This window comes from Aethalodelphis obliquidens, unplaced genomic scaffold (assembly GCF_003676395.1).
Source record: "Aethalodelphis obliquidens isolate GAN/ISIS:26980383/991018 unplaced genomic scaffold, ASM367639v1 scaffold44, whole genome shotgun sequence".
NCBI lineage: Eukaryota > Metazoa > Chordata > Mammalia > Artiodactyla > Delphinidae > Aethalodelphis > Aethalodelphis obliquidens.
In genome coordinates this window covers 8,009,732-8,034,758 of record NW_020837988.1, presented here as the reverse complement: position 1 = coordinate 8,034,758, position 25,027 = coordinate 8,009,732, and the positions used below count along the sequence as shown (strand labels likewise).

General features: G+C 52.7%; 1 protein-coding gene and 1 long non-coding RNA gene across 8 annotated transcripts in view; one reads left to right on the top strand and one right to left on the bottom strand.

Annotated features, from left to right (window-relative positions):
• Positions 1-19,135, top strand: part of MXRA7 (matrix remodeling associated 7) — a 29,642-nt gene extending 10,507 nt beyond the window's left edge. Inside the window, exons 2-5 of one of the 3 annotated variants that reach the window (XM_027080796.1) lie at positions 5,430-5,487; positions 10,025-10,121; positions 11,203-11,283; positions 14,978-16,261. In XM_027080796.1, coding sequence (XP_026936597.1) covers positions 5,430-5,487; positions 10,025-10,121; positions 11,203-11,236 — 189 coding nt within the window. In that variant the 3' untranslated portion in view covers positions 11,237-11,283; positions 14,978-16,261. Of the gene's footprint in view, positions 1-5,429; positions 5,488-10,024; positions 10,122-11,202; positions 11,284-14,977; positions 16,262-17,959 lie in introns of those variants that run through there. The other 2 variants (XM_027080795.1, XM_027080797.1) reach the window with 2 other exon arrangements.
• On the bottom strand, positions 1,950-22,604 carry LOC113606483 (uncharacterized). Of its 5 annotated transcripts, XR_003427565.1 has the most exons (4): positions 22,427-22,604; positions 22,174-22,297; positions 6,033-6,135; positions 1,950-2,211 (listed from the first exon to the last, which is right to left on the bottom strand). It is a non-coding gene; the product is annotated as an uncharacterized LOC113606483 (long non-coding RNA). The 5 variants fall into 5 exon arrangements; XR_003427563.1 differs by lacking the exon at positions 6,033-6,135; XR_003427564.1 differs by lacking the exon at positions 1,950-2,211 and having other exon boundaries at positions 5,960-6,135.
• Between the last annotated feature and the right edge of the window lie 2,423 nt (positions 22,605-25,027).

Here is a 25,027-nt window from a genome sequence, read left to right as displayed (position 1 = left end):
TGTCAGGAGGCCCTCCCTCCACCTGCCTCCATTGGTGGAAAAGCTGAATTAGAAAAGTAGCCCAGAACGTGTGAAGTTAGAACGAGTCTCTAACCTGCTGAGACGCTGGTCACTGAGCTGACCGGGGAGGGGTCTCAGTCCCGCGCCTGCTCTGGGGACCAGCCAGGATGACACCAGCTGTCAGTCTCAGAGGCTGTCACCAATTCACAGTTTTCATTACATTGATTTACTTTCATTTGCACTTGGGGCTGCCATAACAAAGTACCACAGACTGGATGGCTTCAACAACAGGAATGTATTTTCTCCAGAACCGTGAGGTCGAGGTGTCGGGGGTCTGGTCCCTCCTGAGGCCTTCTTGCTGGGTCCTCACGTGGTTTCTCCTCTGTGTGCAAGCTTCCCTGCTGTCTCTCCGTGTGTCCACATTTCCTCTTATAAGGACACCAGTCAGATTGGATTAGGACCCACCCTAATAACCTGACTGAATTTACCTCTTTGTAGACCCTCTCTCCAGATACAGTCATAGTCTGGAGTACTGAGGGTTCAGACCTCAACATATGAATTTGGGGAAGGACACAATGCAGCCCTTAAGGCATGGGTACCATGCAGCATTCTCAGGACCAAGGGCATGGACCAGGAATCAACAGTGGTGATGGCCTCTCGTGAGATCTGCAGTGAGCGCTCTGAGCAGCTGCTGGGTGCATCCTGCCTCCGGGCCTGGTCCTGGCCGAGCTGTGGGGCACGGCTGCCCCACCAGCCACAGGAGAGCAAGCCCCGGAGTGGGACTCAGACCCTGAGAGCCCTGAGGAGTCGCCTTGGGCCTTCGAGACTCATTCGGCAAAGACAGAGCTGAGGGCCCAATTCCTTTAGCCTCTCGGTTCAGGCCCTTACATCTCTCACCTGTGCTTTGAACCTTCCTGCCTCCTGTCTTGCCAGTGCCTCCCCACGTACTGCTCCCAAACGCAGCTCTCATGCTGTCTCTCCGCACTTTGAAGCTTCCGGTGGCGCCTCAGGGCCTTGTCCTATATAAGCTCTCTAGTCCGGGCCCTGCATTCCTGGCCTCCCACCCCGCCCTGCAGTCACACCAAACTCCAAGGAGTCACTGGAAAAGCCGGGAGGTTCCAGGCCTGGCCAGCTCTTCTCAGACCCAGCTCAGGATTCTCGTCCCTTCCAAGGCCTCCCCTGCGCCCCTCAGGCTCAGCTGAGCTCCCCTCCTTAGGGCCCCCCACCGTCGTGTTGCTTGAATGCATAAGGTATGTACCTGCCAGAGCAGAACTTAAAGATGGGATGTGTTACGAGCAGGTACGCAGGTAAAATCCTTTATCTTTTGGCCGCACTCTGCAGCTTGCGGGATCTTAGTTCCCCGACCAGGGATGGAACCTGGGCTCCAGCAGTGAGAGCGCCAAGCCCTAACCACTGGAACGCCAGGGAATTTCCAGTAAAGTCCTTACTGACTGCTCTTCCAGACAAAGGCTTCGACAGAGCACTTTGCACACGGTCGGTCTCCCTTTATTCTTCTCCTTTGCTGTCGTGCACACAGCTCACCATCTTGAAGCAAAGAGCACTGGACTGAGGCCAAAGAGTCCCAGCCTCCAGAAGGGCTTCCATCCTGGTCTCAGTCGCTCTTACGCATTTTTTATAAAATAAGGGCAAAATGCAATGAAGAGTGATTTTTAAACTTTTTCTTTTTTTAAATAATGGAAGGCTTCCCATTATTATGATGTTGTCTAGAAGACCAGTAAGTAACCCAGGTAAATGTGAGGCCTTGGGCACCACCCTGGAGCAGGCCCCCCTACCCACCCCCACTGCTGTGCAGCTGGTATTTGACAGAGGCAAGAGCCTCCTGGCAGAACATGAGATGTTCTGGGCTTGTGGAGTGGGATGTGAGTGGACGGTGGCTGTGGTCAGGACTCTGGCTGTCGGTGACAGAAACTGGGTTCAGGGGAGCTTTCGCAGAACCAGGATTTGAGTCGCTCACATACTGGGGAGGCAGGGGTGGAACAGCCAGGGACTCCCGATCCCGGCGACCCTGGGCAGCTCCCGAGCTCCCAGTTCTGGACCGAGAGGTCCCTTGTGCCCAAGCAGAAGTTGGGCCCAGGGTCACATCCGCCTGCCCTGCCCATCGTGGTGGGGGGGGGGGGGGCTGACTGCCCGACTGGCAGTTCCCACCAGGACCACAGGCTTCAAAGGGCATCTTCTGAAAGAAGGGGGTTTCTGTGCAGACAGAAAACAGTAAATGGCCGATTCAGCAATGTTTTCCAAACTTCATTAAGTCTCAAATAAGAAATCTATTTATTTGAATTGCACCCCTGTCTATAAAGTCACAGAAGTTTTATAAAACGGTATCTACATCAACCACACACACACCACTATTTATCTTTAATTTCATATTGGGATACAGGGCCGCCCCCGAAGTCTTAGTGTAGTTTTAAGTCTTAATAACTGAAGAAGTGTAAATGCTACAAACCTACAAAATACATCAGTTGAGTATTTACTTATTTAAATTCCTTTTATACTTAGTTTCCTGACATTTGAACGCTGTGTTTTTCATTTTAAGTCTTTGTGAGTGCTGGAATCTGGACGGACAAGCAGGGAGAGGAGTCCTCTCCTGTGGGCACCTCAGATACCTGGTCGACCTCCCTTGAGGTCATGTCCAGACTGTCACGTGTGCCTCCAATCCTCATAAGATCACAAGGCTGGACTCACAAAGGCAATCCCTTTAGTCACGGACCATCCGCCCATGAATGGTTTTCCAAAGTCTGAAAATCAGCTAGAGCCCCTAGCCGGGGGTATTATATGAATCTGGATAAGAAACGTCAACATATTTAAAATGTAGATAACTAACCTTTCAAACGACATTTTTTGGTATGTTGGGAGCATTTATGCTTCTGAAGTTATTAAATCTTAAAATCACACTAAGACGTTGGCTGCACAACTTTTAAATACTAGTAGCAACCTCTAAATTGCTTTCGCGACTCACCGATGGGTCATAACCAGTTTTAAAAGTACCACACTTCAAAAGTCAAGTGCAAAATCCAAATGTAGACCAGCCTCTCCCCAGGGGGGTGCTGGCAGGTCAACTGACGCCGTGTCTCTTTGGGATAAAGAGGTCTGCCTTGGTCCTTGAATTTACCATCCTGGGTGGCAATTACCTGGGTCTGTGTCTTTCCTGCCGGACTGTGAGCTCCTTCACGAAGGGGCTGTGCTTGCTTTTTTGTTTTTTTTCCTTTAGCCTTTGCGTCCCTCGACATAGTAGGAGAACTGGCCTACTCTCTCGTCTTGACCTTGGGCTTATTTCTGGGCTCCAGCCCTGATTAGATTAATCTGTTTTTCTTTCTGTGTTTTTTCTCTTTCTTTTTTTAAAGAAAAATATACATAGTAGCCCCAAGCTCACTGTTCAGAGATCCCTGTGTAGCATTTTAAAAATGCAATTCATGCCTATTATTAGAAAATCCAAATTATACTGAAATGTGTAAGATGGAGAGGAAAGGCCGCCCCCAACCAGCTCCTCTCCCCAAAGGCGGTCGCTGTTATCGGTGTCTTGAGTGTCCTTCTAGAAAACGTTTTCTCCGCATTTATGAGCGTGTATGTGCGCTTCTGTTTTGACGTGCACACCAAGAATGTTGCACTCTCCACCCTGTGCTGCTTCTTGCTTCTCCCTTTGGTCATGTGTCTCAATGCGCTTTTCACATCGGTACGTAGGGTCGCCTCCCTTTTAAATTTTTTTTTTTTTTAATTTTTAAAATTTTTATTTTTCTGGCTGTGCCGTGCGGCATGTGGGATCTTAGTTCCCTGACCGGGGATCGAACCCGTGCCCCCTGCAGTGGAAGCGTGGAGTCCTAACCACTGGACTGCCAGGGAAGTCCCCAGTCGCCTCCTTTTTAAGGCAGTGTTGCACAGTGTATGCGTGCACTGTAATATATTTAAGGTGTTAATATTTTGGTGAACATACCGGCCAAACTGTTTAACCATCATATACTTAACTATACTGTATTTAACTCCATGGATGAACATTTAGTTGTTCCCAGTTTTGTCTTGTTCTCCCCTGCACCCAGAGTCCTCGTATAAAAACCCAGATAGATGGTTTTCCAGCCCAGAGCAGATCCCTAGAACTGGGTTTGCTGAGTCAAAGGGGTGTCTCCGTTGTCCCCCAAAGAGGCCTGCCTTCCCCTGCAGCCACAAAGACGCTCTGCTGGGCAAAATCCCGGAGGCGTCTGGACACCCGAGCCCCAGGTGCTGGCCAGCGCTCAGGGCAGCGTGCCTCACTTCAGATGGCGCCGAGCCTGATGCAAACTGCTAAGTGGAGAAGCGCCAGCTCCTGCCTCCGGCCCTGCTCCGCCCGGCCGCATCTTGTGGGGTCCAGCAAGAGAGAAAGTCACAACGAGAGGCCCTTTGGGTTTTTGCCACTTACGACCGGCTCTTGGGCTTTGTGCAAACTTTGCCTCCCAGCTGAGCTCTCTCTGCTTTGTTGGGGCGCCTGCCTGCCCGGCTTGCTGAGGCTGCAAACCGCTGGACCCCCGGGCCGGGAGCCTGAAGGCCTGGGTTTGGATTAGTCCACCGCGCTGTCTCGGCCCCCGTGGGGCAGCTCATTCACGTCCGGGCTCGCCTCTCCTAAACCTGCCGGCTCTGCCTTGTCTGCCGCTGGGCTTCCTCGGGCCGCAGGTCCCCTGGCCCTTCAGTCCCTCAGAGCCCCGGCACCTGCACCTCCCTGTCATCCTCCAACATTCCTGCAAGTTGAAGTCACTCCTGCCTTACACAAGGCCATCCCGGGACATTCCTTCCAGCCTTCTGTTTATTTTGTCCGTGTGCGTGGGAGAGAACCAGGCTGAGGGAGGTGGAGCTCGCATTTTGCGAAAATGGAGCCTGAAATGGTCAGGGATGGAAACAATGTTAAAGGAAGCAGAGATGGAGCCTGTGACCACAAACGCAGCTTCTCTGTGACACCCAGCCCAGCCCGGACCCCAGAGCACCCGCCAGCTTTCCTCTCGTGCCTTTTGTTCTACTCACTATAGCCAGGAGTGGGAGTCACCCAGTCCACTTACCGAAGTGGCACCCACCACATGACCAGCACCCACCTGGAAAAGGCAAAGGGACCGAGGTGCAAAGGTCAAAAATTCAGGCACTGATGTCCCTGTTTCCACCTGCTGTTGACCGTGGCCCCCACTCAGGACCTCCTGGCCACGCTCAAAGGACAGCGCGGGTGCTGTGAGTGGTCAGGCTGGCCCTGGGCGGTCCCTTCCTCTCCCCGCGACGTCCTGTCCACCAATGCCCCCTCTCCCCGAGGCGGTCACCCGCTTCTGGTCCCCAAGCACATCTATCCTAAGAGCAGACCCAGGGGTCAGGTTGCTTTGACCGAGGGGTCAAACCCTGAATGACAGTATCAAACATGTAAATCAGGTGCGCAAGCACTGAGCCCTCCCCTTGTCTTGCAGGAAAAGGAGCTGGATGGCATGGAGGGCCCACCCCTGGCAGGGCCTGAGGAAGATGACGGTGAGTGGGACCCGCGCACCGCTGCCCGCTGAGGCTGCCTGGATCGTGTCTGGCTGTGGAGGCTAGGCTGTGCCACGGCCCTTTGGATTCCCCAGCTGAGGATTTGAGTGGCAGCGGGAGGGGAGAGGATGGAGGGGGAGAGGATAGAGGAGAGGGGCTGCGAAGCCGTGTCTGCCGCAACCCAGAGGACACAGGCTGGAGCCCACTCCTCTCTGACCCACTGCCTTCCTGCACCCATCTCCCTGACCACCTATGTGGCAGGCAGGATCTTAGTTCCCTGACCAGGGATCTAACCTGAATCAGTGCCCCCTGCAGTGGAAGCCTGGAGTCTTAACCACTGGACCACCAGGGAAGTCCCTGCTTTGCTCTTTTGGCCTTTACTTTTCCATTTATACAGTGTGAGTTGTCTCCAAATACAGGTGGCCCGTCACTGACCTTCTGTCTCCTGCAGCGCCTCTTAACTCGTTTCTCAGCCCCTATCTGTACATTTCACATTTCTCTCCAAATATCTCGGACCTATTTTATGGAGACTAAAGCCACTTAACTGGGCCGCCTCCCAGGGTTCTGCAGGTTAAAGTCCCCCAGAGAGGAAACGCCTGATTCCGAAGCAGCTCCAGCTGACCAGCGTGGCCATCAGGTTCCAGGCAGCTAGGGGAAGAGAGAGGGAGTGACCGGGAGCATTGAGCAATTTTGACTTGACCGGGTAGAAGACAGTGTGTTTGCTGTGGCCACCCACGGGGACCAGTGCCCCAGACAGACAGACAGGACCAGACATGGTGTGGGGCTTCTGCTGGTTCTGTCATGTTTTATTTCTTTAAAGAAAAAAAAAAAAAAAAAAGCTGAAGCAAAAATAGCAAAATGTCAACATTTGTCAAATCTGTATGGCAAGTACACGGAGGACTTATTACTTGCTGTACTTTTGTGTACGTTGGAAATATTTCATGTTTTTTTAAAAAGGGAGTCTGTTGCTGTGATTTTAAGCCAACAGCTGGCAGGAGCCCTGGAAAGAGAAGGTTGCAGGAATGCAGTAACCAAGGCTGGTGTGGGCCAGGCAGGCAGGGCTGGGCTGGGGGGATGGGGGGTGGGGAAGCTTCCCCTGAGGCCCAGCAGGGATGGGCCTTCAGTTTCTATCAATAGAGCCTTAGAGGAAGAGGGAGGGGCAGGAGGCTGCAGGGGGGCCGGGGTGGGGGGGCGGTGGGGTAGGGTGGACATCAACCCCTTGCCAGGGACTCTCCCTCCAGCTGTTGACTCCCCAGATCCTCTGCAGGAACCGTGGGCCTAGGGTCTGTCCCTGCCACGTTATTGGATCCCAGTAGTGATTTGGGGACACAGGAGGCAAGCGCCAAGGCTGCCGGAGGCCCCTGGGCCAGCACAAGGGGAGGCTCAGCAGACCCCTCTTCTGAAACACTGTCAGACCCCATAGATGTGCAGCCCCACACCCAGCCGTGGGCAGTGTCTCCGGGCCCTCCGTCCTTATCTGACTGCTGCTCCTGGACCTTGCCCATCCACCAGCCGCCTCCTCCCAGCCTTGACAAGGCGGAGGCAGGAGAGATTTAGGGCCCCAGCTGTGAGCAGAAAACGTGAGAGGCCCCCAGCCCCTCTGCAGTGAGCCGCTCAGTGTCTGCTAAGGTGCCTTCCCTAAGCGGCTGGGTGGACTCAGAAGACTGCACGAGGAAGTCCCCCCTCCCAGGGGGCTCCCACGCTGAACCCTCCTGGTCTAGCAAAATTGGACACTGCCGTGGATCCCTCGTCGCACCATATGTGATTAAGTGAAAGCCTTTTCAAGTGGTTCGTTCCCTCTGGCTCGAAGCAGCATAGTCAGAGCGGCCCCACAGATTGAAACCTTGAGTAGTACCCAGCTGGCAGCATGTTTTATGTCTTATTTTTCTAAAACGTAGCAACACAATGACCTTGAAGTCGAAGTTAATCCGTCTTCTTTGTCCGTTGCCTCTTTCTGAGGTCCAGAAGCCAGCATGGTTGTGAGCTCACTCTGAGACTAGCTCCGTGTGATTCTGCCCCATGGCAGGTTCTTCCCTGACAACCAAACACCCAGGCCCCTCAAACGGCGGCCCCAAATTACTCAGCAGAGTTCCCAGATGCCCGGACACCGCAGCCCAAGCCCTGAGCCTGCGGGCCCTCCTGATGCTGCGGGCCCTTTGCTCATCAGCCTGAGCTGAGCTCAGCCTGGAGGGAAGAGAAGCTGATGGGAGCGGGGTCTCCGGGGCTGGGGGGTCGGGGGGAGTCATCTGTCTGTGCTGAGCCCCAGCCCCAGCTCACCAGGAGGAAGAGCCAAGGCCTGCCCTGGCAGCCTGGCTTCTCACCCCGTGTCCTCCTGTCCCCTTGCTTCCTGCCCCCCGCCCCCAACTGGCTTCCTTGCTTTGCTGGCTCTGTCTCCCCAGACCTGCAGCATCACCTGTAAAGCCCCTCCTGACACCCCCGCCCCCCGCTTAAACTTCCAAGCAGCCCCCTCCCTGCCTCTCTCTCCTGTCCTGCTGTCCTTTTCTGAAGAGCTCTCAGGACCTACTGCAAACTCTGTCTTTTATTTTATTTTACTTATTTATTTTATAAGATTTTTTAACATGGACCTTTTTTAAGTCTTTTTTTTGGCCACGAGGCATGTGGGATCTCAGCTCCCCGACCAGGGATCGCACCTGCACCCCCTGCAATGGAAAGCGAAATCTTAACTACTGGACCCCGAGGGAAGTCCCAAACTCTGTATTTTAATTACTCATCTTTGCTTGCTGTATGTTTTCTTCTCTGATAAGTCCCCAGCACCGAGCAGAGTGCTCGCTAAGTATTTGCTGAATGAATGAAGAGCGAATTAATCCTGGTACAAACACGGTAACTGCTTCCTAAGGCAAGGGCTCAGCCCTGGCGGCCAGATTCTCCTGCAAAGTCAGGCTGTGGTGAGAGCAAAGACCACCCCAGCTACAATGCCTGGGTTCTGAATTTGCATCCAGAACCTTCTTTTAGCCCAGAGAGAACTCGAATCTCAGAGGCTGCAGTCTTTTCCTCCCTGGAGCCCACATCAGCCTGTCTGATCACTCGGGACAGCTGCCAGCTGGAGGAGGTCCGAGTGGCCCCAGGGCAGGATATGGAGGTGTTTGAGATCCCTGACACTGGAGTGACATAGAACAGAAGTGAAAAAGAATACATCCATGTGGGAGGGTGATTTGCTGGTCTTGCATTTCCCATACTCAATTCTTTATACATTAACTGAAATTGGATAAGACAGGCACTGAGCCTCTATCCCCGAGGCTGACCGGAGGCCGTCTACCCTCCACCTGCTGGGCTGAAGGACCACATAAGGTCATTGCTTCCTAAGGGAACTCTCTCCACCTGGACACTCAGCCAGGGGAATGCTCTAGAGCTCTTTCCTTTTCTGCCCTTGCAGCCTTCACCTGTACATGCTGCCTCCTCTGGCCTGGCTTCCCTACATCACACATCCCTGTTTTCCTCTGTCCACACCCCCTGGTGTGCCTTCTTCAGACCTCTAGAGCTGCCCTTTCATTTGTTCCAAGGCAGCTACGGGGTCTGCTCTGGGACTGGCAAACCCGTTCAGCAATAAGTACTGGGGGTTTTTGGTTTGGTTTTTTCGGTTTTTTGGTTTTTGACCACACCACGTGGCTTGCAGGATCTTAGTTCCCCGAGCAGGGATTGAACCGCGCCCTCGGCAGTGAAAGCGCTGAGTCCTAACCACTGGACCGCCAGGCACTTCCCTAAGGGCTGGTTTTAATGACCAATTTGAACACCGTGAGAACAGGCCGCATCATTCCCAGGTCCCATTGTGGGCTGGATGCGTTGTTTCCGATTTTTAATAACTGGTTGCGGGGAGGGGCATAGAGAGAAGGGGCCTGCCAACATGATGCCCCTGGACCGCAGGGCGGGCACCCCCAAGCCCAGGAGACCCGAGGACCTTGGCAGGAGGGTCGGGGGTCCCTGCAGCCTTCTGGACCTGGGACCCGAGGAGAGGCAGGGAACCCAGCGCCTTAGCACAGGCTGCTTCCCAGAGATAAGGGCCCTCCGACTGTAATTAGCACAGCAGTCATGGGGAAGCGGGGGGGTCAGGCTGAGGGGGAGAAAAGCCTTGCGGGCGGCTGCTGGGCCAGAGCGCTTGCTGGAGAGGGGCCCACAGGCAGCTCTGTGGCCGGCTCAACCTGGTCTTGGAAGGGAACCGGCCTTTGGTGGATGGAACTGAATAGCATGGGTGGGGGTGGGGCGGCGATGCTCGCTTCACTCCAGCTGCCTCATCCCCGGTTCAAGTTCCCAAAAGAGTTCCTAAGCGGAAGTGGTGTGGGGGGGAGGACCTGCCAGTCCCAGGGGAGGGTGAGTCGATGTTGTGGGCGTCCAGCGCTCTCTGAGGCTTAGGTGAGCTGGCCCGGGGTGGGCGTGGGGCCCATCTGCCCCTATTTGAAGCGGGGGCGCCCTCTCTGGCCCAGGTGGTTCTCTGGAAACCCTTCTTTGGAAGGGAAAGGGGCCTGGAGTTGCAGGCGGGCCCAGCACCCTAACTGGCTCTTACTGTGTGTCCTCTCTACAGGGGGAGAGGCCTTCTCCTTCAAATACAGCCCCGGGAAGCTGAGGGGAAACCAGTACAGGAAGATGATGACCAAGGAGGAACTGGAGGAGGAACAGAGGTAGGCCGCCCACCCTCTTCGGGGTCGCTCAGCTTTCTCCGGTACCGGTACCGCCGTGAGCCCCCTTCGTCGCAGGCGGGAGAGGAGGAGGGCCTCCTGTAAGCTTCGCCAGCCCCGCACTCTTCCATTTCCATTTTAGGGGTTTCTCCCCCCGTCCTGGCAATAGTCGGCCAGGCTCGATTTCCCCCGACAGTCCCCTTGGGGCCCTCGGGAGGAGCGTGTGACGGTGATGGGGGGGAGGGTGGCCGAGCCCCTTCTTGCACCCCACCCCTCCCCCGCCAAAAGGGAAAACGCAGATGCCTGGGAAGAGCCTGGAGCAGATCCGCCTGTTCACTTACACGGAGGGTTCATGACAAAACCAATCCATCACTGCAGGACGCAGCATGATTCTTCCTGCTCATCCACTCGGCCACCAACCCCCCTCAGCACCCCCAAACCCCCCAGCCCAGGGCCAGCAGTCGTTTGTTATCTGTTCTGCTCCACGGAGCTCTGAGGCAGTTGCAGCCACGCAGCTCCTCGTTTTTAGAATTGGGCTCTTGCCCGGCCAGCCCCCAGCCGGGCACCCATGCACACCCCTGGGCTTCCCTCCTAAGGAGCAGTGGGGACAGGCCATGGGGGAGAACCAGTGGTCTGACACGGGCCAGCCTGTGGCCTGGGGTCCTCTGGTTTAAGCACAGAGCTAAATGGGGGCCTGTGTTTTCTGAGCCCAGCAACCCGGAGGGGCTGGGGGATCACCCCCTACTTCCTAGCTAGTGTAAGCTGGGTTCCCCTACTTACTAGCTAGTGTAAGCTGGGTTCTAGGGTCAGGAATGGAGGCTTTAGTATTCCAGGATGCAGATCTCAACTACCCTTTCATTATCACCAAGCCCACCCTGTACCCCTCAAGTCAGAAGGCCCTGTGCCCACGAGAACCCCCTTTCCCTTTCTGGAGCCGCCGCCGGTCCTTCCAAACCTGGCCTGGAAGGCTCTTCACCGGGGGCGGAGGGGTGGCAGGGTGAGCCCAGCCTGGGGAAGCCCCCCACTCCTCGGTGCCCAGCCGCTGCCTCTGGGTGTGATCCGGTTTGCTGCCTTTATATTTCAGGATTGAGCTGACCTCTGACCTCACTTCCCTGTAGCAAGTTCCTTAGGTCCTGAGCCACAAATATCCTTGCATATCCTTTTGGTAAGGAGACTGACTTCTTAGATTAGTGATGCCTCCCTCATCCTGTCTGTTACTGTGTCCCCATCACGACTGAATGTGGTCCAAACCTCTCCTCCTCCGCTGCCTTCATAACCAATTAATTCATTTCTGTGCACCCGGGCCTGCTCATTCTTCTCCAGCGCAGGGCTCCTGGGTGAACAGGCTCCCTTCCCAGGGCTGCAGGGTTCTTGGAGGCCCAGTTAACGCACGTCCCTCCTGGGCCTAATGGGCCAGCTGGTTGGAGGGCCAGCGCCCCCTTGTGAGGCTGGGGGGGAACTGTCTTCCGCTGGACTGCGTGGTATCACGCCCGCAGCTTTCATCTTTCCCTGAGAAGGTAGAACCGTGCCCGGCAGAAACCCTGTGCCCCCAAGTTGTGGGTGAGGCAGGGTGTTACGATCAGAGCAAGGGCTGGTGGACTGCAGCCCTGTTTTTGTAAATTCAGTGTGACTGGAACAGGGCTGCGGTCACTGTTTTTCTGTGGTCTGTGGCAGCTTTTCCACCGCAGTGGCTGAGTTGCGTAGTTGCAGAGGGACCACATGGCCCACAAAGCTGAAAAGGGTCAGTACGTGGCCCCTTCCAGAAAAGGTGTGCAGCCCCAGAGTTAAGGATGGAGGGGGCTTGACGTGCCTGTGGCCCCTCGAAGGGCCCTGTGGACAGAGGCTGTGACCGGGACCCTGGCCCTATTCTGTGTGCTCTGCGGAGATGAGGGGCCGTTAGAGTAGGAGAGGCCAGTTAGCCGACTCAGTGGCAGGGCTCGGGCCGGGGTCAGACTGCCACCGTCCCTGGGTTCAGTGCTGGGACCTCGGGGAGGGAAAGTCCTTCCTCCGTCGTGTTCAGACAGCAGGCTCTGCGTTGCCCAGGGGGGGTCTTTCCCTGCTGGATCTTTGGGGGTCTCTAGATGAGTGGTTCACGCCGAGCTATTCTGCAGGGTCGAGACTGCCCAAGCGCTGCTCTTGGGGTGAGGGTTTCTCACCTCCTCACCTGCAGGCTTGGTTATCACAATCGTGCTTGAGCTGAGGAGGGACTGGTGGACTTCATGGTGAACACGGTCCTCCCAGGGTGGGGCTGGAGTTCATGTTCACTCTCATCACTGCCCCTCCCAGCATGCTCCCGTGGCTGTCCGACACGTCTGCCTGTGAGGTCCGCTTGCTCCCTCCTGCCCCTGCACGTGGTCAGCCCACTCAGCACTGCATGGGGCCCCCGACACCCACCCCTCTCGCATGTTCCCCGCATGGTGATGCTTGGGGTTGCAGAGGCTGGCAAGCGTGGCTTTGCGTTTTCATCTGCCGCACGATAGTTCCAGTGGGGACCTGGAAAGCGGACGGGTGTGAGACAGCTCTGGTCCCAGCTGCGTCTAGGAAACTGCCTTTGGGATTGTCAGTATGAAAAATATTGTCAAACCACTAAAACCACAGGCCAGTGAAAAGTGTGTGCCCTTCCCTGCCTGTCAGATTCTTCGGGACCAAACTCTGCTTGCTTCTAATTCCCTTCCTGGCATTCAGCGTCCCCGTCAAGTTGCAAGCTGGTTAAAAGCCCATGCTGCAAACCCCTGACTTTAAATTCTTTACCTCGGCCCGCACAGCAGTATCTAGACCCTAAATCTTTAGTAGTCACAAGACCCAGAGTTCCTCAGAAGCTGCAGTTCACAGGTTTTCAGGGCATAGCACTTGGTACGCAGGACCCAGAGAAAGAGACCCCAAATTCCTTCCTCCACGTGGTTAATGACTGGGCGTTCCTGTCCTTGGAGCAGCTCACAGATGAGATTCCTTCTGCCCAAGGGGCAGAAAGTGCAAGGCTTGTAAATCCAGACACGCTGCTTAAGAAAGACGCTGCTTCCTCACCGCCTGCCCACCTCCTGCTGGGTCTCCCGTGGGGCTGGAGCTCACAGGCTCCCTCAGCACTGCCTCTGCCGGGATGGGGGTGCCCCTGCGTTCCCCCCGCAGCCTTTCTGGGAGGTGCCGTATCCAGCCTCAGCGTGGCTGGGACACTGGGCTTGCAGGTTATGACTGCTCCCCGCGGCAAGATGCCACCCCCTCACCCCCAGGGCCAGTGAAGCTGGCGAGCTTGGCTGACTTCTAGCTCGGCAGCAAAAAGAAGAGGCACCATCGGCTACTCCTTTCCTTGTACACCGTCCCTTCTTCCCATCTTCTGGTCCAGGGGAAAAGTGGAACCCAGGAGGTAGACTAGGTTGGTTCTGATAGTGAGGACCCAGGACCCCAGCACCCATTCCATTCTGAAGGTCCCCAGGACTGGCCTGCTGTTTTTGGAAGTGGACACCACTCTAGTGGATGGTGTTTTGAAATGCATACCTGGCAAGCGTGAATGGCTATTCTTCCTGCTTTCTGCCCTCTGATGGGTCCACAAACCATCCACCAGTGTGAATTTCTAGGAACACGTGCTGACTCACCTCCACATGAGGGCGCCAGAGGGATAAAACTAAATCCCGCCGGTTTCCCTCAGCGCTCACCTGGGTAAACCAGTGCTTCTGCATGTCCCTTGCAAAAGGTGGGCACACCATTTGTGTCATCTGGGGAGCACATGTCCTTGGAAGCCACTGTCCCCAGAAGGGACAAAACCTACCCAGCAAGGATAAGAAATAATCTATGGTGAGAGGACCGGCCCAGAGAGGACCAGCCCAGAGCGGCCAGAAAGCTGAGGATCTGACCCCCGCAGTCTGACCTACCTACCTAACTATCTGTGGCACCCTACCTGCCCACCGACCTACATGTGGACCCCGTGCCCAACAACACACCTGTGGGACCCTCCCTGCCCAACTACCTAATTGAGGACCCTCCGTGTTAAACTGCACAAGTGGGCCCCAAGCTGCCCAGCTACCTAACTGAGGATGCTCCCTGTCTAACCACCCATGTGTGGGACCCGACTTGCTCAACCACCTACATGTGGGACCCAAACTGCCCATATACCAACATGTGGTACCCTCCCTGCCCAGCTACCTACTGTGGGACCCTCCCTGCCCAACTACCTAATTGAGGACCCTCCCTGCCTAACCACTCACATGTGAGACTCGAACTGCCCAAATACCTGTAAGTGGGACCCTCCCTGCCAACCACCTACAGGTGGGCTTCAACCTGCTCAACTACCCGCATGGGCACCCGAACTGCCCAGATACCTAAATGAGAGACGTGCCCTGCCCAAGTATTTACTCTGGGACCCTACCTGCCCAACTACCTAAAGTCTGACACTCCCTGCCTAACTACCTCCAGGGGGACCCTGCCTGTTAAACTACGTACAGGTGGGCCCTGACCTGCCCAGCTACCTTAGTGAGGCTGCTCCCCGACCAACTACCTGCAAGTGGGACCTGACCTGCCTCGCTCCTACAGGTGGGACCCAACCTGTACAACCACCTAAATGAGGGCCCTGACCTGCTCAACTACCTACAAGGGCACCCTACCTGCTAAACCACCTACAGGTGGGCCCTGACCTGCCCCTGTAGGCCTTGCAGACTTGGAACGGGGTCTCGGGCTGGCTTCGGTTAGTGGGCTCTCCCGCAGCAGGTGATGAGAGGCAAACTCCCCTGGGTCTGGATCCCAGCGTCTGGGCTGGCTTCTGCAATTCCAGACGTTCCCCTTCCTCACCCCGTTTCCCCCTTCCCTGCAGTACTTGTAAGATGGCATGAGTGAAATAAATTATCTTTTCTCCTTATTTCTCTTTACAGAACCGAGGAATAATGAAGTTATCCTTAGCCTCCTCCTAAAGGCTTTTCCTTTTGGCGTCTTAAAACTTGAGACATAAAGTGGAATCCCCAGAGAGGAGCCAGCAGGCTCCTGGGGCGCATTTTCCCACATAAATCTGCCAGGACTAGGCCCCCATCCAGGACTTTCCTTGGCTGGGAGGATCCCGAATGCCCGTGGCGCTCCCCTGTAGAGGCGTTCCTCCCTGTTTGCCTGGATTGCTTTGTTAAGCTGAAGGGTTTTCCTGGACTTTTATTTTCCTTATCACTCAACCTTCCTGCCCACACACGCTTTGCACCTGAGATATCACCAATGTCAGCAATGCCATCATTTTAAAATCGGTGTAGTTTCATTCCAGCCCTCCTGCTTTTCATCACCAGAGCCAAACCAGGAAAGACTTTGAGGTGTGATGGACAAATGAGGGAGCGCTGCCTGTGCTCGCTGCCTGGTCGACTGCCCTCCTTCCCCTTGGGGCCCGCTCCCCTCTCTGTCTTCGGCTGGCTCGGCTGTGGGGGCGAGAGCCCGATGATTGATCAGTGGGCAGCAAAGAACCAGAACCAGCTGTTGACGTCCTCTTGCCCTTACCCTCCGTTGAGAGCAGGCTCGGATCCAGCCCGCTTGTTGCTAAGAGGCCTTTTCATTGATGTTCCTACCAGCTCAGCGGAATGTCCACCTTCGCTTTTGCAGAAGCAATAATGATAGTGTTCGCTTAAAACAGCTTTCTCGATTCTGCCTTTTCCTAGGTTTCATAGATGAGCTAGAACTTCTTCAGATAATCAGATCAGTCCCAGATTCATTTCTTGGAATTTTATATTTGACAATATTTATACTATACCAAACTAATCTGTAGTTTTTAGATGTGCTGGTTAAAACATTTTTTGAAAGCAGTAAGTTGATAGAAAAAAATTTTTTTCTCCTCTATTTAGTGGAAGGCCAGGAAATGTCCACTGTCAGCCTAGGGCATGGTACATTCCCAGGGACCTTCTCCTCTGGGTCTAATACCTTAGGTTCACGGGTTTAGGACAGAACAGGCAACAAAGCAACAGCCACACAGAGCCATGTAGCCTGACCCACACAGCAGTAGCAACAGCAATGGCCTTGTCCAGGCCGGGGTCTGACTGAAAAACAGGTGACTCCTTCCAGGTTATTAAGTTTGTCTGGACACTTTCTGAACGTGGCTTGTAGGCGCCAAGGCTCACATACTCCCGATGGCTGGGATCTGTGTATTCAGCCTGTGTTCGGTCCAATAAACTTTGAGTAGATGGTCTTGATTACTGTGTGTTTATTTCAGTTTTGCTTTGTTTTTAAAAAATCATCTTTTTGAACCCATTAAAATTTGAGCTCTCTCTCAATTTGTGCCTGTTACTCTCCAGCAGAGTGCGAAGTCCTAGGCCCACCCTCTTAAAAATATGCAAGCGCCACGGCCATTAAGAGACGCACAAGAGGATTTGTGTTCCTTTGGGGGGATGCCCACTCATACACCTGGATTGTGATTCCTTCCAAAGAGCTAAACACACAGCCTGTCAGTTCACAGTACTCCTTTCTTCAGGTGGTGGGGTATCACGTACTTCTCACAGGCTCCTTCTCCTCTGGACAGGAAAGCAGACTGTAGAAATAACTTTCCCGGCGTGACTAAGAGAGGCTTGGATTTGGGACTTCGGTATTTCAGCTTCTAGATGCTGCTGTAGTCAGAAAACCAACTGTTAGCTGTTTGGGAGATACGGGGTTATTGCAGAAGGAATATGTTAGGACAAGCGTAAGACCAGACATCGATCGGATCCCCCTGTAGACAGGGTTGGGGTGCTGGTTGGACAGTGCTGTGCCCTGCAGGGCCAGGGGTCAGAGGCTGTGCTGAAGCTCTGCCTCCTGGTGGGTCTGCAGGGACCAGAGCAGACCCTGCCATTTGGTTTATGTCCTCTGAAGGTGGCCCGTGCCGAGCCAGTAGGGCGGTGTGGAGGGGGGAACCGCAGAAGCCTGAAACCGAACGGGGAGCCCACGCCAGCACACAGCGCCCAGCCTCGCTGATGAGCACAGCACAACAGAACCAACAAGAAGCAAACCGTGGCTGCAGAGTGTCACCCCACCCTTTCACGTTTGCACTCATGGGAGGTGTCCCGTGCTGATCAGATGGTGCGGCCCAGCTGCAGAGAGAGAACATCACTCCCAGCATCCCCCCGGCCCCCCAGCCCGTGTGTGGTGAACATAAGGCCGATCTCCAGCCAGGCCTGTTCCCTGGTAAAAGGGCCAGGGCCCCTGCTGGCTATAAGGTGTCTTTGGGCAAACTGGAAAGAGGCGCCCCTTCCTCTGGGCAGCGAGACCCCACACCCACCCTTGCCCCTGGGCCAAGCACCCTGTGCACACATCTGTATGCTCCCGTTTCCCAGCCAACTGTGTTCCTTCCTCCTCCACTTTTGGCTCATCCCTCTAAACGAAGGCTGTTTCTAACATGTCTCTTCATAGGCTCTCTAGCCGCCTAATGGAGCACCTCTGCTTCCTCGTGGCCTCCCGGGGAGGTGTGTAGTCAGCATTAAAGAGAGGCCTGGGAATTCCCCGGCGGTCCAGTGGTTAGGACTCCGCGCTCTCACTGCCGAGGAGCCGGGTTCGATCTCTGGTCCGGGAACTAAGATCCTGCAGGCCGTGCGGCACGGCCGAAAAAAAAGGGAGGCCCACGGGGAAACTGTAGCACCGAGAACCTGAATGATAACTTGGGATCCCCAGATCTCCAGGGTAAACCCAAGACTTGGAACCCCAGTTTGTAGAAGTCTCAAGTTGAGTTTTTTTAGACCAAATCAGCTCCTGTGTTAAGAGTGGGTTTTGTTTTAGTTTCATTTTCTTCTTATTCTGGAAAGCAAAGCAGTAATACCGGAGTGAGGAGTGTCCCGACTCCACGGGATGTGCATGGCCTCTCTCTCTCTCTCCCCTGGTTTGGGAGCATCTTTTTCCTCTTTATCCTTTCTTCTTGACAGAGTTCAGAAAGAACAGCTGGCTGCCATCTTCAAGCTCATGAAGGACAACAAGGAGACATTTGGCGAGATGTCGGACGGCGACGTGCAGGACCAGCTCCGGCTCTACGACATGTAGGCGCCTCCACCCGTCAAGACGCCGCCACGGCGGGGCCGTGACTCTGCCCCAGCCCAGGACCGGAGCCCGTGCCACTGTCAGACTTCTGTAGGCTTCAGTTTATCTCATATACATAGATGTAGAGGTAGATCATATACAGAGTTGCTCAGTTCTTGCAATTGAGGTATCATGTCACAGGAATCAGGACTGTTGTCTTCAGAGAAGAAAAATCCCTGACTTGCTTGGCTTCTGCCTGCTGGTGAGCTTCCAGTTGTCACATGGGCTCCCCTCCGAGGCTGTCCTCTGATCCAAATTCGACCTTCCGTGCAGACCCTGAGCAGGCAGCGGCCCAGAAGGGCTGGCTCGAAGCCTCAGCAGCCCCAGCACATGGTGTTGAAAGGATTCAGGGGTACTGTGGGATGGGTATCAGGTCCCCACTGCCTGAGCATCCAGTCTAATAACACTACACCTTCTTCTTCCTTAGAAGGATTTCTGGACACTTCTGTAACTGTATGGAAGCAAGCAGTAGGGGAGCATCCCTAAAAAGCAAAAAGTCTGATTCAAAGGCTCACCTTCGATCCTGGACCAAAGCAACAGTATCAGAGTTAAGACCCTCTAAGTTTCTCTTATAATTAAGACTTCTGTGAGTGCTTATCACACACCTAGACCTGTGCTAGACGCTGTCAATGGAAATAAAATACACAACACAGTCCTACCTTTAGAGAGATTAAAGTCGTGTAGAGGGGAATTCCCTGGTGGTCCAGTGGCTAGGACTCGGCGCTTTCACTGCTGAGGGTGCGGGTTCAATCCCTGGTCAGGAAACTAAGAAGCTGCGAGCCGTGGCGCGGCCAAAAATAAATAAGTACATAAAAATAAAGTCCTTTGGAGAAGCCAGGCATGTGTGCAGGAAAAGAGAATCTCACAAGTCAGCATTCAATAAAATGCCAAAATGACCTCAGAGAGAGAGCCTGGGCCACCTTAGCACATCAGTAAAGTTCAGTGAGTCAGTGAGTGCATGACGACGGAAATAACAGCGATTCTTCCGTCCTGCCCAGGTCCTGTATTTGATCACCCCACTGGCAGAAAAATTCATAGCAATCTGAATTTAGGAGGGTACGCTAAAGGGACAACCTAAGAAAGTTCTTGAGAATATTTTTTATTTGCTGAAATAAAACTAAACATGAAATTAAGCAGTGGCGTTTTACGTACCACAATTTAATAATTATCACGGGATCACAGTGAACCTTCTTTTATCCTCTCTTGCTTGTTAGGGTTTTTCCCAGGCCTCCCCCCCATCACTGTAACTGCTTTTGCTTCTTTGCTGGCAATCCACAGCAGGAGGGTCTGATCTGTGTGTCTGTCGTTATATCCAAATGTCAGTTCTTTTTTCTTTTTTTAAAAAATATTTTTATCTTTTTTGTTACTGCTTTTTAAAAATGTTATGATTTAAGTATTGTTTGTTCTCTCTCTCAGGTCCCAAGGACCCCCCTGGGTTGTTTTTTATCTCCCTGCCCCCTAAATGCATGTCAGCAGAACTTGCACTGCCCTGTAGCCACTTTGTATCTCTTTCTTCACCTCCTTCTTCCAGTCCTTCTTCTCTGATTATACCAAACAAACAGAAATGACTCGTGGGTACGTGAGTCAAAATTCTCATGGCTATGGGAAAAGTAAACTGAAGGAACTTTTCTATACTTGGTTCAGCTAAGATGTTCCAACTGCAAAGAACTGAAAGCTCCAACTCAATTGTCTTAAACAAAAGGAGAATTAGGGCACGGGAGGAGTCCAAAGGCAGAATGCCTGTAGGTCCATTAGGGTCAGGGCCCAAGTTACATTTCTCTTAACTTGGTCTTCCTTGCACTGTGGGCTTTGTCACAGACCAGCTCTCCTCATGGTTGCAAGATGGCTGCAGGAGTTCAGATATCACATCGAGGAGCAGGAAAAGGGCCATCTCTTCTTTGTGTCCTAGGAGTGAGGGAACCAATTCAGGTGCACCCTCCCCTTTTGGGTCCCAATTGGCCAGAATGTCATGTGTCCATGCCTTCACCAATCACTAGCAAGGAGATGGGACCGCCATGGTTGGCTGAGGTGCCTGGGGCTGGGGCCGGCATCCCCTGAACACTTAGCCATCCAGAGGAGGGGGCCACTGGACCTCACTGGGGCTCTGTGAGAAAAGGGTGGGAGGGATGGGTACTGGGTAGACAGGACCCGTCACCTGGTGGGGACTTGGAAGCCAGGGTCTGGAGTGCCCAGAATATGTGACACTCTTCCTGGGTGGTGGTTCTGTTGCCCAGGTTCTGGGCCTCTGATGCTTTGTGGAAGCACTGCTGGCTTGCTACAATTTTGGGGCGGCTCTGATGCCATTTCCAGATAAGCTCCATCTTCTGTTTATATGATTTCTGTCACTTCATCTGCTTCACTGGCACACCAATTGCCAGAAGAGTCCTCTTAAAACAAAACCCATTTCCAACTGACACCCATATGTCCCACCAGATCTCAGTATTGCTACTAGTCAGGAAAATCAAAGCACCTTCGAAAAAATGTACCTGCAGACTCAGAATTTAAAAGTTCCCGGGAGTCAATGCGAGAACTTAACAGATGACCGTAAGATAACAGGCTACCCTGCAAGCTGAAAGCAAGAGGAAACATTTGTTTGTTCATAAGTGTCGGGAGGACGAAAAATCGATACCATCTGGGCCACTGCATCGTCCTTAACAGAGAACCTTGTCAAATTTTGGATTTTTGTCAATGTGATCGGTCAAAAATGTTAGCTCAGTGAAACTTTAATTTGCATTTTTCTTACTATGTAAAAGTTTGCACAACCATTCAAATATTTAGGTGCTCCTTGCATTTTTTCCCCCCCTGTAAAGGGCCCGTTCCTGTCTTTTCCTGTTTTCTATTGACCACCATTTAATCTCAGGTTTAATTCACCGAACAGCACCCATTTCCGATTATCTGGCCATAATTTGGGGTACAGCACCCGTCATCCTCAAGCCCTGATCCTGAGTTGAGAAGGGAACCTAGATAATTCCAGGGAAAGCTCACCAAATTCAGGAGCCTTAGTGGAAGTCAAAACACCAACAAAAAAAAAAGTACAGCTCCGTCTGCAGTACGATTTCAACCAAGTGTTAATTGCCTACATTATATACTCTGAAGAACCACGCACCCGCAGATTGGACCAATCATTCTCCACGGCCAATATCCTTAGCGGCGCCTCAGTGGTTCAAGCATCTGCCAATCTACTGCGAAGGCGGAACTCTTGATTGCCATTGGGTACCGCATCCTCCCATCGCTCCCCGCCTCCACCCGAGCCCGCTTCCCTCTGAGGTGGGAATTCCGGATGTCCGGTCGCGTCCAGACAGGTTTCCTCAGTGATTGACAAGGGCCTTTGTCCAATAAGGAGTGCAGGCTGGCTCATCCCGCCCACACGCGGTCTTGCTTCGATCCTCCGCGGCGGAGGCAGTTGGGGACTGGTTAGGGCGGGCGTCTCGGCCGGTGGGAAGCCCCCAGGGCTTTCTGGGAGCCCAGCCACTGCCGGCTGCCAGCCCCTCTGGGCTCAAGTCAAAAGATCCCTCCTCGAACCGAGTTCCCCGCCGCGTCGGGGTGCGGCCTGGCTGTCTTGACTGGGCCTGAGCTGTCTTGACTGGGGCCACCTCTTACTTCCCTACCGAGGCCAGGTTCCCACAGCTTAGCAAACAGCAAAGCCTGAGCCGCGCACCGAGCTAGACCCAAGATATGAAGACGAATTCGAGCCGGTCCCTTCACCCCAGGAGCCCACCACCACCACTACCTTCCCCCCAGCACTCCCCAAGCCCGCCCTAGACTCCCAGACCACTGTCCCACCTCCGAATCCAACACCCCCCCAAACCCCCCTGTTATTCACGTTCCCGTTATCCCCGCGCCCAAGGCAAAATCCAGGAGATCCTTCTGATCAGGCAACTGCACGCACCCATATATTCTCACCAAGGTGTCTTTGGCATTGGGCTGACCTTCAAGAAGGTGCAAGGAGAAATGAGTCACACTTTCCCACCTGTGCTCACCCTTTCACGTTATGCCCAAGGCGCTTAAGCTAAGGTTTGCCAAAGCAGCTGCTGAATAAGTGTGAAGATCAAGTTGGACTCACCACCTGGCCTGAGTGATCAAATTGTTTCCATTCCGACACCCAAATCCGGCCCACTGGAGGCTCCACAGCCTTAGAGGTTTCCCACCAACATCGAGTCTTTGGGCCTGATGGTGGCCTGGGTCCTCTACAAATGAAAAAGAGAGCCATGCCCCAGAGTAGGTTGGGTCATCAGGGGTTACTGAACTGTTAAAAACCATCCGTCTGCAATCAGGGTTTTTTTGGTAAATTTCATTTCTCTCATCTCTTTATGTACCTTAATTGCTTTTTGTTGAGCGCTCCAGCAGGGGACAGGTTATATTGACAGGTTGTCAGTTATTTAGCTTCTTCAAAGGTTGATCATATTCACCTCAGAACTGTGTTAGGCAGTGTCTTTGGTTCCCTTGTAATCAGCTTCAATGATACTGCAAGTTGAGTTTCAGGAGAGGAGACAGCTGGCAAGGGGAATGAAATTAAGAAAATTGTTCCAGGAAGAAAAGGTTTAATGAAGGAAATGGGAGCAAAGGGACAAAACACATAGGATTCAGATTTGAATATTGAGTGGTGTGAATTGGCACATTTACCCTTTCAGACATTTATTGAGTCTGTCTTCAAGCAAAAACGCTATGCTGGATGATGTAATGCAAAATGCCTAGGTGAGAGGAAGGTTCACTAACTTTTTGGAGCAAGTGCTAAAGGCAGAGAACTGTGTGCCTTGCCAACGCTCTCTCATGAATCTTCACAACAACTCTGGGAAGGACATAACGTTCTCCTTCTACAGAAGAAGAAAACAATTTCAAAAAATACTGATGATCCAATTTAAAAGAAAACGAGCAAAGGATCTTAATAGACTTTTCTGCAAAGACATACAAATGGCCAATAAGCACATGAAAAGATGTTCAGCAGGCAAATGAAATGTAAATCAAAACCACATGGAGGGCCTCCCTGGTGGCGCAGTGGTTGAGAGTCCACCTGCCGATGCAGGGGACACAGGTTCGTGCCCCGGTCCGGGAAGATCCCACATGCCGCGGAGCGGCTAGGCCCGTGAGCCATGGCCGCTGAGCCTGCGCGTCCGGAGCCTGTGCTCCGCAACGGGAGAGGCCACAACAGTGAGAGGCCCGCATACCGCAAAAAAAAAAAAACAAAACACATGGAGACACCACTTCAGGATCACTAGAATGGCCATAATAAAAAAGACAATAACAAGTGTTGGTGAGAATGTGGGAAAATTGGAAGAGTCACACACTCTTGATGGGAATGTACAATGGTGCAGCTGCTTTGGAAAACAATGGCAGTTCCTCCGAATATTAAACAAAGAATTGCCATGTGACTCAACAGTTCTACTTCTAGGTATAAACCTGAGGAAATGAAAACATACACCCGTGCTCACCACAAAAAGAAATGGTGATTATGTGACGTGATGGAGGCGGAAATCATTTTGCAATATATGTGTATGAAATTAATCCATTGTACACCTTAAACTTATACAATGTTATATGTCAATTATAGCTCAATAAAACTGAAGAAAAACAAAAAACATGTCCACAGAAAAACTTACAAACGAATGTTCATGGCAACATTACTCATAAGAGCTGAAAGGTGGAAACAAGCCAAACATCCATCAGCTGAAGAACGGACAAATAAAATGCGGTAAATCGATACAACGGAATATTACTGAGCAAGAAAAAGGAATGGAGTAGTTACATGCTACCACATGGATGAATGCTGAAACTATTACACTAAGTGAAAAAAGCCAGATACAGGACCTCCCTGGCGGTCCAGTGGTTAAGCCTCCGAGCTCCCAATGCAGGGGGCACAGGTTCGATCCCTGATCGGGGAAGATCCCACATACCGCATGGTGTGGCAAAAAAAAAAAAAAAAAAAAAAAAAAAGCCAGATACAAAAGACCACATATTGTATCATTCCGTTTATATGAAATGTCCGTTTATATGAAATTTATAGACACAGAAAGTAGATTAGTGGTTGCCTAGGGCTGGGGGTTGGGTGGCAGGGAAGAGGATTGACTGCTAACGGGTACAGGGTATTTAGGGGAAGGAATGAAAGCATTCAAAATTGATCATGATGGGCTTCCCTGGCGGTCCAGTGGTTAAGACTCTGTGCTTCCAATGCAGGGGGCGCGGGTTCAATCCCTGGTCGGGGAACTAAGATCCCACATGCCACATGGTGTGGCCAGAAAACCCCAAAAAACAGAAAAAAACTGATCATGATAATGTTTGCACAACTTTGTGAATATACTAAAAACCATTGAATTGACTGCTTCAAATAGAGGAATGGTATGGTATATGAATTATACCTCAACAAACCTGAAATATATATAGTTCTTGATTCTGATATACACAGGTTTTGCTTTTGGTTGTGTCTGGTGGCATTCCAGTCCAAGTGGCAACATGAGCACGTATTGTGGACGCCTCAGTAATATTTTGATTTTTTTTTTTTAATCTGTAACCATGAGGGAAAAAAAGACATGCCTTGGGTGTGTAACAACACAACTAATGTTTACTGTGAGCTTGTGCCTGGCTCTGTGACGAGAACTTGATGTTCTGTGTGATACAGTCCTTATGAGAAAAGTGCTGTTGGCAGTTTGGGCCCCCGGGAAACCAACTCCGAAGTGGAGATCTGCACAGAAGAGGCTCGTTAGGGAGTGCTCCTGGGATCAGCACCCGAGGGAGGAAGGGAAGGGGCAGGACTGGGTCGAGGGAGAAGTTGGATCCGACAGAGTCTCAATAGAGACTGAAGCAGACCCTGTGGGGAGTTTTGAAGATGGGATGGCCCTTCAGAGCCTATGGGGTGTGAGGACCAGGCCTTAATACAACCTTGTGCATCGGCCGGTGGATGCTAGCTGCTCCCCGGGGAAGAT